Here is a 15,412-nt window from a genome sequence, read left to right on the forward strand (position 1 = left end):
AAAATAAAAGAGACTGGACGACACCTAGCTAAAATTACTCCTGTGTATGTGAGTTGGCAGCGTATACTCTGTTGATATCACTCCCGAAATTAAACCTTTTCGGTGTCATTTTACTGAGAGAGCTCTCTACCATTTGAGCTTATCCCTAAGTTACCAATCGCCCAGACAGACACAGTACACAAGACTGTGACTTTCATCGACAACAACGGTGTTTTCATGTGCGGGAGAAAGAAAGACGTTAAAAGAGTTTGACATAATGTAACGTTACGGATCGGTTGGTGTTACATAATGCTGCTCTAGGCGTCGTTTTCGGATTTCGCCAGCGTTATTAATCGTAGGGTTTCGATCTGCGAGGATGTGTGGGAGGTCGGGATGATGACAGGAAGATGGCGAGCGGGGTTGGAAGTGAGTAACGTCGGTAGATAGCTTGCAAAAATTTGCAAGCGTGTCATGAAATGGTATCCGCTAACGGTGGCTGTCTCGTGCTGTTACCAAGTGCGTGCAAGGCAGCCTCCGCTCCCTGCAGGAGAGCGTGCATGAATGAATGGCTGTCATGAGTTGACAGCTCTGTTTACACCAACGCAACGTCGATAAGCAGGGCTGCCTGTTTACCACCAACAGTATAAAACAATGCTTTGGGTATGCTAAGTCTGGTCGATATTAGCTGCACGCCCTCATGATGTGTCCAGGTGATCTACTAAGGTGAACTGCTTGTATGTTAGGCAGCTGTAGGTAGCATTAAAATAAAGCTCAGATACAGTAGATCATAGCCTAGGCCTGCAGGCGTTGATAAATTATACTTAGACAAGGCTTTGGTAAACTCTCCATTTACAGTTTGTTGATGTGTGTGTGTATGCAGGCTATTTATCTTCCATTTTGTCCACTTTTCCCAAACATCCACAGAACACAAGTTGCTTGCCATTGGACCGACGGAGCCATGGTCAGTGAGGGAGAAGCTGTGTCTGGCCACATCTGTCATGAAGAGTGGAGACCAGAACTGGTACAATTTCTTTTTGCCTGGAATACCATCTTAGTCTGCAGCTGACGCACCTAGAAATGGTGTTATATAGTATAATACAGTCATAAGCAGGCACTCCGGGGTTTGATCCTGTATGGAAATGTTAAACATTTAATGCTGTCAGGGGTCAAGAGCTGTATGGAAATGTAGAGATTAGGTTCTGGTGCTCAGCATGCTTCTTAGTGATAGGAACGTTCATAGTGATAGTTATGACCTGTATGCATCCATCTTTGTAGGCTATTGAAGATTAAAAACTATCACCCTGGGTGGCACGTTGGCTCGCAGCAAGAAGGTCCCAGGTTAAATTCCCAGACCTTTCTGTGTGAATGAGTGTGAATGTCTATCTGTGTTAGCCCTGTGATGGACTGGTGACCACCCCAGTGCATGCTGGGATACGCTCCAGCCACCTGTGACCCTGAACAGGAATAAGCGAGTAAAGAAAATTAATATCAACCCCTAATTACTTTAATTCTATTTATCTTTGGCAGACATTTTGAATTGGAAGTATATCACTATATACTATATACAGTATACTATATATATATGAAACACTCCAGAAACTTGATTTTTCAAGTAGTAGTCCCTCAAAATGCTAATATGAGGTCAGCATGGCCATTTCCATCTAGGTGATATTTGCCTGATAGACGCACTGATGCCAAACCAGCTTTACCTGCTGGTAACGACACCCCCCTCCAGATGTGAGCGCTGATATGCACAAGAAATAAATACAGCCACGGCAGTAAAGTAACACCAGCATCAAGCCTGTAGTCTGCTTCAGCATTCAGAAGAAATGTATTAATGTGAGAGGCACTCCCGGCTCAGCTCCCTCGGTTGAATATGTGAATTATGGTGTACTGGCAAATTGTGAACCAATAGATTATTTAAGTGTAACAATAAAATGCAAAACCTCAAATAGGATCAAATCTACATATTATAGCTACATTTAAAAAATTACACCTGACACATGTGCACTTTTATCGGTATTATACTGGCAGTAGTAGGTGTTGGGTCTGGTGATTACCATTGAAAACTTGCTTCAGAGACACGCCCACTTCCTGGTTCCCCGGATGAGAGTTGTGTCCTCTGTAAACACAGGTTGATTACAACCACAAACAAACCATTCAGCAACTTAATAGATGTGTCGAAAGCTTTATTCTGTTGATGTGAGTTTATCCCTACATTCTATTCCAAACAGGTGAAGCAGTAAAGTTTTGAGTGGAGTAAATTTTTGTGTGGAACAGTACTAAGTACCTAAGTTACTGATAGGTTACTGATGATGGATTTTTCCCTTTGCCAAAATACAAATGTGACTGTTTCTCTGGATCAGGAAGAGCCAGGTGAGGTGGTTTGGGCATGTGCCCCCCAAGAGTCTCACACTGGAGTTGTATTGGGCATGTCCCACTGTGTGGAGAGTGGAGCGCCTGGGGGTCTGAGGACATGCTGGCAGGATTAAATCTATCAGCAGGCTTGAGGAAACAGCTGAGACTCCCTCAGTAGGAGCCGGGCTCAAAGGGATTTCTAGCTATGTGCTATTATTGCTTGTTCGTGAGTCGGATCCGGATTCGCTCCAAAATTTAATGGGTTCTTCCTTGGCCCATGCTACACCCTTCCACGAAGTTTCATGAAAATCGGGCCAGTAGTTTTTCAACCAGGATGCAAAAATAGTAGGCTTTCTGGGCTTAATTTCATAAACATGTGATTTATCTTACAATTAAACTAAATGTATTAAACTCAACAGGGTGTCTGTCAGTCGAGCCATCAAACCATTTGCAGAACCTGGGCGGCCACCTGATTGGTTCTCTCAAAAGGTATGACAGATTCAGAGCATGTGATATGACAGGGCACAAATACCTGAAACAGGAGTCATAATTGTGACCGCTGCAGTAATTTTACCACATATTTTGTCTGTTCACAAAGCCTTCAGCGGTTTACTTAATACCCTTCATTCCTTCCTTCTATCTTTTCTCTCTATAACATGACCTTAAACATTTTAAAATGTCTCCATCGCAGCACTGTGCCTCCCAGTACTCCGAGCTCCTGGAAACAACAGAAGCCCCAAAGTGAGCACATCACTCACTTTAATCCTTCGCATGCTTTTGAAAGATTTGCAGCTTTATATATTTGACATCTGCTTTGACAGTAGATGCTACACGGCCAACTGACAACTAAGTGTGATAGTATCTGTTACCCTCAGGCGGAAGCGCGGGGAGAAAGGTGAAGTGGTGGAGACGGTGGAGGATGTGATAGTTCGCAGGCTCACCGCTGAGAGGATCGACGAACTGAAAAAGTTGATCAAAGAAACACAGGAGAAGCACAGGTTCAGGAGCTTACCTTTCGACAGCATGAACACATGACCGCAGTTATGAAAACATAGTTATATCCTGAAGTGCATTACTGAGATTTGTTTGAGCACATTGATAAGAGATGTGATGTGTTGTATCTGCAGGAAGCTGAAGAGAGAGGCTGAGCTGATCCAAGCGGGCCATCTAGATTCCAAACTAGAAGAGTTATGGGAAGAAATTGTACAGTAAGAAGCAACAAGCTATCTATCTGATCTGTTTTTACATTAGAGATTAGACTGTCTCTAGATAAGCAAAATGAAATAATCCTATTTGTGTCTGTCAGAAAGAAGAAACTGGAGGAGGAGGAGACAGAGTTGAAAAGAAAGACCACAGATGCTGCCTATCAGGGTATCTTTATATTATATCTTTTAGACCAGTCAAAAAGGGTATTTTTTGGGGTAAAACAAAAAAGTGTTCAGTGTTAGTTACATGCTTGACAACACTTTGTCAAAGTGATGCATGGGGCATCGTTTTACAAAGCAGCATTGATCAAGAGTGCATTATTATAGACAATAAAATCACAACCCTGATTTAGCTTAAGAAACAGTAGGTTGTGAGTACTAATTCAGCCAAAAGCTAATGCTTAGCTGGTGAGTTCTCTACCAGTTTGGATTATAGCAGGAAGTTATAGCAGCAAAATAATAATATTTTACTTGATTTGATGTTTCTTTGATGCATTTTTTGTAAGAAAGATTGGCTGTACCACTGATTTTAAAATACTGTAGTCTGGTAGCAACATCAGCACATGTACAGTAGATGCTTGCCTAAAAAAATAGCATGTCATGCCTGCAGAGCCAGAAAGGTGCAGAGGAGCTTTTGTATGACTGAATTAACAGCGTCTTCACCCTGCTGCCCCTCCCTCTTCCAGCCAGACAGACCGCGAAGAACACACCGAAGCGAGTGCACAGTGTCACCGTGCATTCGCCCTCGGACTGCAGCTCCCCGAGCCTGGACTTCTCACCAGGCGACCCACTCCACGGCCTGACGGATGATCCTGCGTCCAGCAAGAATGTGAGTCACTGCTGCTTAAACAGAAGGTTGAAGGGTTACAGAGGCCTTTATCATGCCTGCCCTTAGGACTGTCAAAGAGTTCTCACACCAGTGTTATTGTTTTGGAGAAATTGGCACCAGCCTCTTGTTATCATTATTTTAGTAGGCCTAATGCTCATTCAAAACAAGGGGGAATCAAAGCATTCCCCTAAAGATTACCACAGACTACTCAGTTTTCATCCTTGAGCTGTAGCAACAGCAGTAATACATAATAGAACTGTTTGAATAGCACAGTTTGCCAGTTTCTGTGAAACAAGTGAAAACTAGTTGAAGGCCAGTGACATGCTTGTTACCTGTCAGCATCTTGGCAAGTAATCTAATAAGTCTTAAGTGTTTTCGATGACAGTCATGGATACAGACTACACCTCTAATCCTTTAGCAACACCTTTCATTGAGACAACAAAGGGTTTGGAGTATAAATAGGTTAGATGTCATATGATGTAATAGTATTTTTACAAATACATACCAGGTGTGGCTCATTAACCACCAGGGAAGAATGAAATCTTGCAGGATACTGAACCTTGAGGACCGGAATTAAGTACCTAGGACTTAAAACAGTCTACTGCGCATTCCCCTCTCTTTGTCACCAGGCCTCGGGATCAGCCAGGTTAATGCCATTGGCTGAGTCTTGTGGATCTGGGAATGATGAGGTCAGCCAAGGGTCACTTCTGGACGACTCCACACAGAAGAAGCTCTTGGGCCAGAAAGCCACACCACCACCGTCTCCCCTCCTGTCAGAGTTACTGAAGAAAGGCAGTCTCTTAACCACAAACTCCAGACTGGTATGTTTGAAGAGACGTATTATGCCAACAATGCCAGATTTGCACTGCCTAATGCCTTCGTCAAAGCTCTAGATATAAGTTTTACATGCTCAAGTCACTGGGGCATCTCATCTTCATCTCATGATCTGTGGAGATACAGTGTTGATCTTTTCTGCATTTTGTGGTGTTGCAGCTTGAATTAAAATTGAATTAAATTGAGATGTTTTTGTCAATCTACATAAAGTTTAATCCATGTTGCCCCTTTCACCTCTTTCCATTGACTTTGCATGCATTCATGCCACCTGCTTTTTTTTTCAGTCTTTTTAAACATAGGGTTAGATGAGTGATGAGCTATATCTTAACGCTTTGCATTATGGCTGAAAAGTTTCATCAGGCACAGAATCTTTTGCCTCATATTCACAGTCTTTCAGGTGCTTTTTTGCAAACTCCAGGTGGCCGTCAACTTCCTCCAGGCTGCTGTCATGTACGTTTTTTCTCCAGGCCTTTTGTCATGTGCTAGGAGTGGCTCCTTTTATAGCAAGATCTCCCATTGCAGCCAAGGAACTCTGTAGTTCTGTCAATCCGTGACCAAGGTCCGTCTTGAACAGTTGCTCAGTTTGGTCAGACAGCCAGCTCTAGGAAGAGTTTAGGTAGTTTCATATTTTTCCCCTTTACTAATGATGGAGCCTTCTGTGCTCTTGTGAACTCCCAACACTTTGAAATAGTTTTATACCCTTTACCAGATGTGTGTGTCTGAATTATAAGGACAGTTCCTTCAATTTCTATCCACTTTGATATAAAAGGTTATTGTGTGTAGATTAGTGACACAATTCCTCATTTCATCCATTTTTGGATTCAGGCTGTAATACTACAAAATGAGGAAAAAGTGGTTTGAATTCTTCATGTACAAGAAAACAGACAAATTGCAAGTTGGGTGGACACTCACACATATGTGTTTATATCCCAGATTGGGGAGGGTGATGTGTCCACTGGTTATATGACAGGAGCACATGACCTGCAGCTGGCTCCGCCCAATCTACCTGTCTCACAGGCAACAGGTACGCATACACAAACACACACACACACACACACACACACACACACACCCATGCATACACAAACACATCCACAAACACCAAAACACAGAATAGACACTGGATCTATAATTTGTTTAAATTCTATACATAACCTATCTGCATGTTTTAGGAATATTTTTGAAGTGAAAGTCTTTTGCATCATTTATTAGCAATTACAAATCCTGTACCAAGAATTAATTGGTGCATAACTGTAACTTATATTTGTTTATTTTGCTACTTGACTCTTAAATCTATGTATGTGCTGTCTACATAGAAAGGTGGTAGTATCGTGTAAACCCTGGCTAGCTGAAGGCCTCCACTGCTTTGTCTGCACTCTGCGTGTGTGTGTGTGCGTGTGTGTGTGTGTGTGTGTGTGTGTGTGTGAATGCTTGCATGTCAGGTGCCCCTACGTTGTCTCGTCTCCTGGAGGCTGGTCCCACCCAGTTTTCTGCCCCGTTAGGTTTCATGGCCAGTCCAGACTCTGCCTCCAGCGCTCCTCCGTCTGCTGCCACTCCTGTTCCTTTGGACTCTCCTGCCTCCGCAAGTACAGGTCCGTCCCTTCCCCCTTCCCCCTTCCCCCTTCCCCCTTCCCCCTTCCTCTCGACCTTCTGTTTCCAGACTCACTGCTCAGACCACAGGCCATTCCTCCTCACTCTCTTCATATCATCTGCTTTGTAGCTGAAGTAGAGACTCTACAGCATAATGTTTTCTAGCTATTTGATGGTCATCTCTTCCCAAATGAGCACAGATCCATTTCCCATGATCATTTTCTGTGCAAAAGTAGAATAAAGGCATAATTATAACAATTTAGAGAGGAAATCACTATCATTATTATCCTTAAAGTGGCACTTAAGCAAAAAACAAAGCTGAGTGATTCAAAGCTGAGTCTCATTTCACACATATTCCAAAAAACATTGTTGCACAGTTTCATCTGCTGGAGGACACTGAATCCTTGTGTTGTGTAAATTAACACTCAATTAAATTAGATTAAAGGAGAGCATGAGCCAAAGATTCAGTGATGGAAGACACTTTCCAAGCTGATTTATATAATTAGCATAGTGAAGAAGGCCTCTGTAAATGCATCACAACCAATAATGAAGTAAAGACCACATCTTAATATTTCTGAAGGTATCAGTTACACCAAAGGTAAAGGCAAAGAAGCGTTCAGATGCATTATGGGTGAAATACCCCTTTAAATAAAATCTATAGATGAAGTTTGAGTAAAACATGATAAAAATTAGAAGCTTTGTCTGTTAAGGCAACTAGGTCCAAATCAAACAAGAGGGTGATTACTACAACCTAGATTTTTACTATTAGTTTAAATTTATATTTTGACAAAAATAGAAGAATATCCTTCCCAGTGAAAGTATTTTTCATACATCTAACAGTCCCAACTATTTATTTTTTTAGAAAATTAGCAAAATGTCAAGGAGGCCAAACTCGAACCACTATATGTGCACTAACAAAATCTGTGCAAATTGGGAATGATATGGGATGTGGATGCTTGTCTGTGTGCAGAAGGGGATGTGATGGTGCCATCTGTGCCCTCTGGATGCCAGCCTGTCTCTACGGGGGAAAAGGTATCTGAGCTCAGTGAAGAGGATGTCACTGTGTCCTACATGGGGGACGAACTGGACCTGAAGACAGTGGGGGACATCATCGCCATCATTGAGGATAAGGTGCAAACTGACAAAAAGTACTTTGCATGAGTATTTTCTCAGTACTGAGATCAGTTATGGATAAACTAAATAATGCAATTAGTGTGTGGAGCACCTGCTTGTGGTGTTAAGGTGTAGAGTCAGATCTCTCCTTCCACAGGGGGATGAGAATGCGGAGGCTTTGGACGCAGCTGCAGTAGAGGCTGCTCTGTCCCTGTGTGAGGAGAATGGCCATGCCCTGTCTAGTGCCTGGGAAGCTGGGCCTTTCAAGACCCATGAGTCTAACCCCGTAGTGCCCACAGGAGTCCCACACCCCTCGTCTCTTCACACTAGCCTGGTGGGGAAGACAGAAGTGTTGGAAATTCAGGGTGGGATCTCAGCTCCGCTCTCCTCTCCATGCAATAGTCAGGATAACTGTCTCTCGGCATTCCCTGTGGGACTAAGGGGCCTTCCTCCCACCTCCTCGTCCTCACGCAGCTCAAGGATTTCGGAGCACTCCCAAACTGGAGCGCCTCCGCAGCCTGAGGCAAAGGGAGAGACTGGAGAGGAGGTGCATCAGGAAAGCCAAATTTCATTGGACGTTACCATAAAGTGTGAGAGTGAGAACTGGGCTCAGCAAAGACCTGATAAACCCCATGGAGGTATGCGCATCCATGCATAAATATTAGTATTCACTTGCTTCAAAACATGCAGTTTGCATGCAACTATGCATTTTGCATAACCATTTCCTTCTTATTATTCATCTTTACTATCTTGGCAGACTCAGTATTAGAAGATAGCCCACTGACAGAAAGGCACCCCAAGGTACACCACCCAATGAGGACAGAGCTAACATGATGCCTGTAATTGCTGTACTGAAATGCAGTGTGCGTAGCTCCACATCTTTCCTACACAGTAAGCTCCATTAGAATCTCTCTGCGTCTTTCTCCATCTTCGCAGGAGATGAAGGCAGAGGACGGGGTAAGTGTTGGGGAAGGGGAGAATTCCTCAGGGACTAAAGCGGACTTGGAGGGGAACGGGCCAGCAGCGTGCGGAGCGGAAGAGGAGGGGGACGGGGCGGAGGCGTTCCTGTCGGAGCCAGACGGGGAGACGGAGCTAGAGCCTCCGGCCAGCGAGAGCGAGGACGGATACAGCCTCCACACTGCTTCGTCATCTCTGCAGCTCCACACAACTGCAGACTCCATCCCCAGCAGCCCTGCCTCCTCTCAGTTGTGAGTAGCACACACTCATGCTCACGCAGCAGGGAGGGAACAGTGTCATTATAGTGAGCCAGAACAAGGGTATTACATGTGCAGTGAGAAATGGTGGTGAAGTAATGGCATTGTTTAAGTACCTTTGCTTTTCATATCACCTGTCATTTCTCACTGTGTCATGCTGCAGATCAGGTTCTCCTTGACACTTTCCTTATCACTATTCATTCTGGAGAAAAGTAGTACAAACTTCCTCCTTCCGTGTTTGTTTTTTTCCATGTTGTCACATGCCACTGTTTTACAGCTCTGTGTGCAGTGAGGACCAGGAAGCTATACAGGCTCAGAAGATCTGGAAGAAAGCCATTATGCTGGTGTGGCGTGCAGCGGCCAATCACAGGTTAGAGTTCGACTCTGAACAATTACATCTAGCCAGTGATCCTCAGCCTCTGATATCTTTACATTTTTCAATTCTTTGTACCATTACTGAAATAGTTCTAATTTTAGTTAACCTGTTCTAGGTATGCAAATGTCTTCTTGCAGCCAGTAACAGATGAAATTGCTCCTGGGTACCACAGTATTGTGCACAGGTAAGCATTGGCAGTGTGTTGTGATGAGGTGAGGTGATGAAGTGTGATTAGGTTAGCTATAGCACATTTTTTGGCTGATCTTTGGTGCCAGGTGATGTCACTTATGTACAACAGGTGGTGACATCACCTGGCGCCAAAGATCAGCCACTAGCAGATGGCAATTTCTGTAGCATGCTTTTTACTGTTAGATGTCAGGCTTTACACAGATTTGGGTTTGAAGTTTAGTTATTCTTTAAAGGGAAACCAAACACAAAATACTTTTCAGGTTGGACTGAGGTTAAAAAAGCATGCTATTGCAATTGCAATTTGCTATTGGCTGATGTTGGTTGCTATTGGCCGATCCATGACAAAACAGGTAGCCAAGATCAGCCAGTAGCAGATTGCAATTAACCAGTAGTTGTCAGTCCAACCTGAATTCTCTGTGTTTGATTTCCCTTTAATGTTTTGTGGTGTGGTCAGTTGTCTTATACAATCAGATGCCCTGGTCAAAAACTCTCCATCAGCTCATCTTTCTAAATTTCTATACTTCCTCTCCTCACGCAACAGCGGTCTCGGCTGTCTCTTCATAACTCCAACCTCCCGTTTGCCCCTCACCCCTACCCCTACTTCCAGGCCTATGGACCTGTCCACCATAAAAAAGAACATTGAGACAGGTTTGGTACGAACCACAGCTGAGTTCCAGAGGGACATCATGCTGATGTTTCAGAACGCCGTCATGTACAACAGCTTGGACCACGATGTGTTCCACATGGCTCTGGAGATGCAGCGCGACGTCCTAGAGCAGATCCAGCAGTTCCTAGCCACCCAGCTCATCATGCAGACGTCCGAGTCTGGCATCAGCGCCAAGAGCCTGCGGGGCCGCGAGAGCACGCGCAAACAGGACTCCACTGACAAGGTGCTTCAGTAGGGTTTTGATGAAGGCAGAGAGTAGGTGAAAAAAGAGATAAGGGTGAGACAATTGGCTGGCTTGAAGATGATAGATGAACAAGAGTGGTAGTAGATGCAGTTGTTTTTCCAAAAACTTGCATTTTCCAGCAATTAATAAAAAATAAATTCCATGTGTGCATGGGGTGTAGTTGGCATAGTGATATCCAAATTCTCATGTCAATTTTTGTTGTCTTTTAATCCCAATATAATAATGAATATAATAAATCTTTTACTGTACACATTTTGTGCATATTCACTGTTGACACATTTGGCCTTAGGACTAGGCACTGAAACACCTTTATTATTTCCTTATTCACTTAATTCTCTCCTGTATGTGTGCTAAACCTTTATCATAAATAATGACCACATTCATATAGCTGCAATAGATTATTGAAATGCCCTATATTGTGTTTATATTGAAACTTTTTGAGTTGGTGCTTTACCAATTCCTGTCTAAACTATATATTTATTTATATATTCATTATATATATCCTATATTGTTACTGACTTCTGGCTGTGTGTGTATATGTTGTATAATTTGTATGCAAGGATACGAATTTGCACATGCACTATGGATACATGAGGCCTGAGCTGTTACCTTTGATACTAATAATACTACTTATTACCCTTATCTAACCCATGGAATGTAAAACAGATTCCTTTGGTTTGTCCTGCTGTAATCTTCACATCTTCACTTGTGTAATGGTGGTAATTGTTCAAGTCCCCCCAGCCCCACTATCTTCCTTGTGGGTGGAGAAACAGTGTAACAGCAGTGCAGTGAGGAAGTAAAAATTGGAACCTCTACAATGGCTATCTGTTGGCCTATATACAAATTCATAGAGAAATGTGCTGTAAAGGTATTGCTCATGAAGAGGCTCATTGTTAGATATGTCTGTTCATCCTTCCTTGTGCTGAATGTATGAGTTGTATTGGGTTTCTGGAAAGTAATCATTCATTGCCATGCAATCTTTTAGATTCTTGATTCATCTTCAGTCCTTTCTCTGCCCCTCTTGTGAGTCCGAGCTCTGACCTGCATCATGTTTCCTCTCTCAGGACAGTGTCTCCATGGCCTCCCCTGCCTTCCTGCTTTCTCTTTTTGTAAGTACTCATCCTACAGCCTCCTTCCTGAAGAACCTTCCCTGTCTTGCACAATTTTTGCCTTTTTTCTTCTTGACACATGCACAAAATAAACATGGCAGAGCTATATATACATGAAGCAAAACTCATTCATACACGGCCTCATGATCCAGAACATGTTCAAACTAAATCTGGGAATTAGCTTGGCTAATTTCAGCAAGCTGAATCAGCTCGGTAATATGTTAAAGTATAATATGTTTAAGTATAATGTGAAAGATTGGTAGAAAGTTTAAATATGTATTTCAATCAAGTAACTTGCTACTGCCAGTTGAGTTACATAAGTGGACACTAACTCTGATCTAACAGGCGGTTTCTTTCTCTGTGTGACTGTGCAGGATGGGGGCACCAGAGGGCGCCGTTGTGCCATTGAAGCAGACCTCAAGATGAAGAAATGACCACAGACAGAGTCTCCCCAGTTAAAGTGAATGGCATAATTCTGAGACTTAACTTATTTTCTATTAGCTGCACATGAATGCTTGCTTAAAGTGCAATGAGCATAATGTGCGATGTAATCCTTGACTTGCAGTCTAGGCAGACTGTAATGTGGAGACGCTCATTTCTTCCGAGCCAGCCGTACATACATGGATTACATGTAATCCTAGAAGAAAACGACCCATTGAGATGGACTAGCTCAAATCTTTCATAGACATAGCTTCAAATAGTTCTAGATTTAGCCTGCTCTGGTTTACAGGTTGCATAAATGAAGACTAGAGCTACTCCAGGACTAAAGAAGGGCTTAAATTAAGTCTCCAAGGGGTCAGGTTCAACTCCAGATTAACATTGTTGGTCAATGGTTGTTTTGGGGAATAGGCTGTGTCAGTGATAACCACTTAAAAGCAGAGGCCAAAGACAACACATTGGTCCAGGATTTTAATTAATCTGAGCCCAAAATATGAATTATCATTTCAAGCTTTTTCAGTGTTGGTATAAAATCATTTGATTTGTTTAAATTTTCGAATTTTTAATTACTTTCAGATCATTTTTGATATGGGGTATAATAATTGTGATCAGTTGGTTTTATCTCTACGCTACACTTGCAATGAAAAAATAAAAATTACGTCATGGGACATGCGCTAAATCCATTTCAGGGTTTTGAGAACATTTCATATCTGGACATCATAGTCCAGAGGAACATTTTAGGAAGTGGAATTTTCCATAGAGAGGTTAATATAATATTATAGTTTGCATTTCATGAGAGATGACCCTGATTACATTTCAACTAAAAAAGAAAAAAAAAATCTGTTTATGATTATGATTGTACATGAGCTGCTAAATATGAAAAATTATTTTTAATTTTTCAAGTTTTATTGGCATTGCAATGGACTTAATAGTTCATAACCGTTTCATGAAAGACTTTTGGCAAAGTCCATGACATTCATGAAAGATGTTGTGTTTGTCAGTGGGGAAATGCTTGGGGATTTTCTCAGGAACAGATGTGACCAGCAGGGACAGTAGTAACACTTTCCCTCCACATGTCACACTCTTCTTAGCAGTTATAAGGAAGGAGGAGAATAAGAGGATAAGAGGAGTGAAGAATCCAGTCACAGCATGATCCACTGTTTTATTTTGTTAGGAGTCGTAGGAACAATGTAGTTTTTAAGGACCTTCAAACACACATCGACAATATAACAGTGAATCTTTCCCCTCACTCCTCTGCAGAACAGCCATCTTAGGCTTCAGTGTTCAGTAAGAAAAAACAACAGCAAAACCACATTGATCACTGCTTTTAGATGAAGATGCACAGCTTCTGGGGCTTTTTGGGGGCTAATGAAGTACAATCCCTGCCCACTCTGTACAGAATGTCAATTTAATTATATTACACCACAATTCCTGTATGCCCACCACCAACCTAGCCACCCTCACACTTAACCTCACATGGAGAAGTACTGGCCAATCAGAGCAGCACATTCTGGTTAAGATGAGCCATCAGGAATCCAATCCATATTGACTGCAAAAGACAATCCATATTTTTAGATTCTATTGGCAAAATGTAACACGTTAGATAAAGTATACTCCTGAGAATCTATGTTATATAGTCTTGGCCACACAAACAGCCCACACCTCCTCCCAAACAGCATCCACAAGGTAGAGGAGCTTTGATGAAAGATTACCGGTTTGAATGATATTTTTGGACTTGGCCTCTACTTAGTCATGTTCTTGGAACTCGATAATCACTGTCAGTAACCCCTTTAGGCCAATACTTTCATGTAAATAAGTTAAATACAAGTTGGCTTAAACATTTCCACAGGTTTGATTTAATCAGTCAACTTAATAATAGGACTGCCACTTGGATGCCTTTTTTTTTTGCAACAGCCTATTTTTGCATTTGCAAATATGTGTGTTCTTCATATTGCGGAAGAGGATTAGGGCCACGTGAAAAATGTGAGTTCTGAGATTAATCTCAGAACTGAGAATATGCTGAGTTTAAATCAGAATTCTGAGAATGTAGTCAGAATTCTGAGACTAAAGTCAGAATTGAGTTTAATCTCAATTTTGAGAATGAAGTCAGTATTCTGAGATTTAAATCAGAATTCTGAGATTGAAGTCAGAAACTTTTTCCTCAGAATTCTAACTTTAATATCAGAATTCTGAACTCAAATTTTTCATGTGGCCCAAGTACTCTTCTGTATCTACCGAATCCATGAGCCTTCCCTTTAAATTTCCAAAAAAACACTAACAAAAAACATCAGGTTCTTTCTGTTTCTATTGCAGCTAATCACTGTATTAAATCCATGCACTTGATCAGCATCACAGGCTTGTTAAAAGGAACACAGACATACTTTAATAGCAGTGGAGCTGTATTAGTTTGATAGCTCAAATGTTGAACAAGTGTTGTTAAAACAGATAAAGCAACTTGTGCAGAAGAAGGACTAACTAAATCAGATTTGAACCATGTCCATGAAGTTTGAGCCTTGTCCATGATAGACACTTTAATATTCTGGTGTGGTTATATTAGATCAAGGTCTATTTCTAGCTTTATCTAAGTTATGTCTGTGAAACAAGCCCATAGTACTTGAAGTATTGGCCCGACTCATGATCAATGAATCATCCATCTGTGAAGCGTTTGGCCAGATCACATTTAGGCTACAATGCAAACGTACAAAAATGTAACAAGTAGCCTACAGGCATGCTTCGGTGTATGTATGATGCTTTTCTAAAGGCAGTAGTGAATGGTTTAAACAATAAATATTGTTGGTGAGATTGAGAGTGGCTTCTCACTACTTGAGACTGTTGTGTAATGTTTTATAATGTAGTAAACATATTTTATGCTGACCAAAAGATTTTGGCTTCCACTTTCTGCTGCCTGAAAAAGACACCAAGTCAACAGGAGATAGTAAAAATGACCTTATGCTTTAATCAGGTACAGTGGTGGCTCACCGAGTAGAGCGCGTACCATAAGGCTCAGTCCTTCTGCATGTCCTCCCCTCTCTCTCTCCCATACCTTCCTGTCTCTCTCTCACACTGTTTCTATCAATAAAGCATAAAATGCCTAAAATAAGTCTTTAAAAAAAAAAAATCAGGTACAATGTTAAGTTACAATAATCACTAACTGAATATGTATGCCAGTTGCACATACCACTACTGTCTGTCTGACCTGTATCTTTCATGTGCTGGCTTTATGATCTGACCAAAGATGAGGCATTCAAAGACTAAAACCACCAGTGA

At 41.9% G+C, this 15,412-nt stretch overlaps 1 protein-coding gene across 1 annotated transcript; it reads left to right on the top strand.

Annotated features, from left to right (window-relative positions):
- Positions 1–386: 386 nt before the first annotated feature.
- LOC139667671 (bromodomain-containing protein 8-like) lies at positions 387–12,141 on the top strand. Its single transcript, XM_071547156.1, has 20 exons — positions 387–405; positions 904–1,000; positions 2,757–2,826; positions 3,029–3,078; positions 3,213–3,335; positions 3,465–3,545; positions 3,644–3,708; positions 4,229–4,371; positions 5,001–5,192; positions 6,139–6,229; positions 6,648–6,797; positions 7,766–7,926; positions 8,066–8,546; positions 8,666–8,709; positions 8,845–9,116; positions 9,400–9,492; positions 9,614–9,682; positions 10,295–10,577; positions 11,663–11,707; positions 12,082–12,141. The coding sequence occupies exons 1-20, from the start codon at positions 387–389 to the stop codon at positions 12,139–12,141; spliced, it is 2,589 nt and encodes an 862-aa protein (XP_071403257.1).
- The last annotated feature ends 3,271 nt before the right edge of the window (positions 12,142–15,412 follow it).

This window comes from Centroberyx affinis, unplaced genomic scaffold (assembly GCF_046629955.1).
Source record: "Centroberyx affinis isolate AG114_WGS23_722 - 3 ecotype Tasmania unplaced genomic scaffold, CSIRO-AGI_Caff_v1 ptg005694l_1, whole genome shotgun sequence".
Classification (NCBI taxonomy): Eukaryota; Metazoa; Chordata; class Actinopteri; order Beryciformes; family Berycidae; genus Centroberyx; species Centroberyx affinis.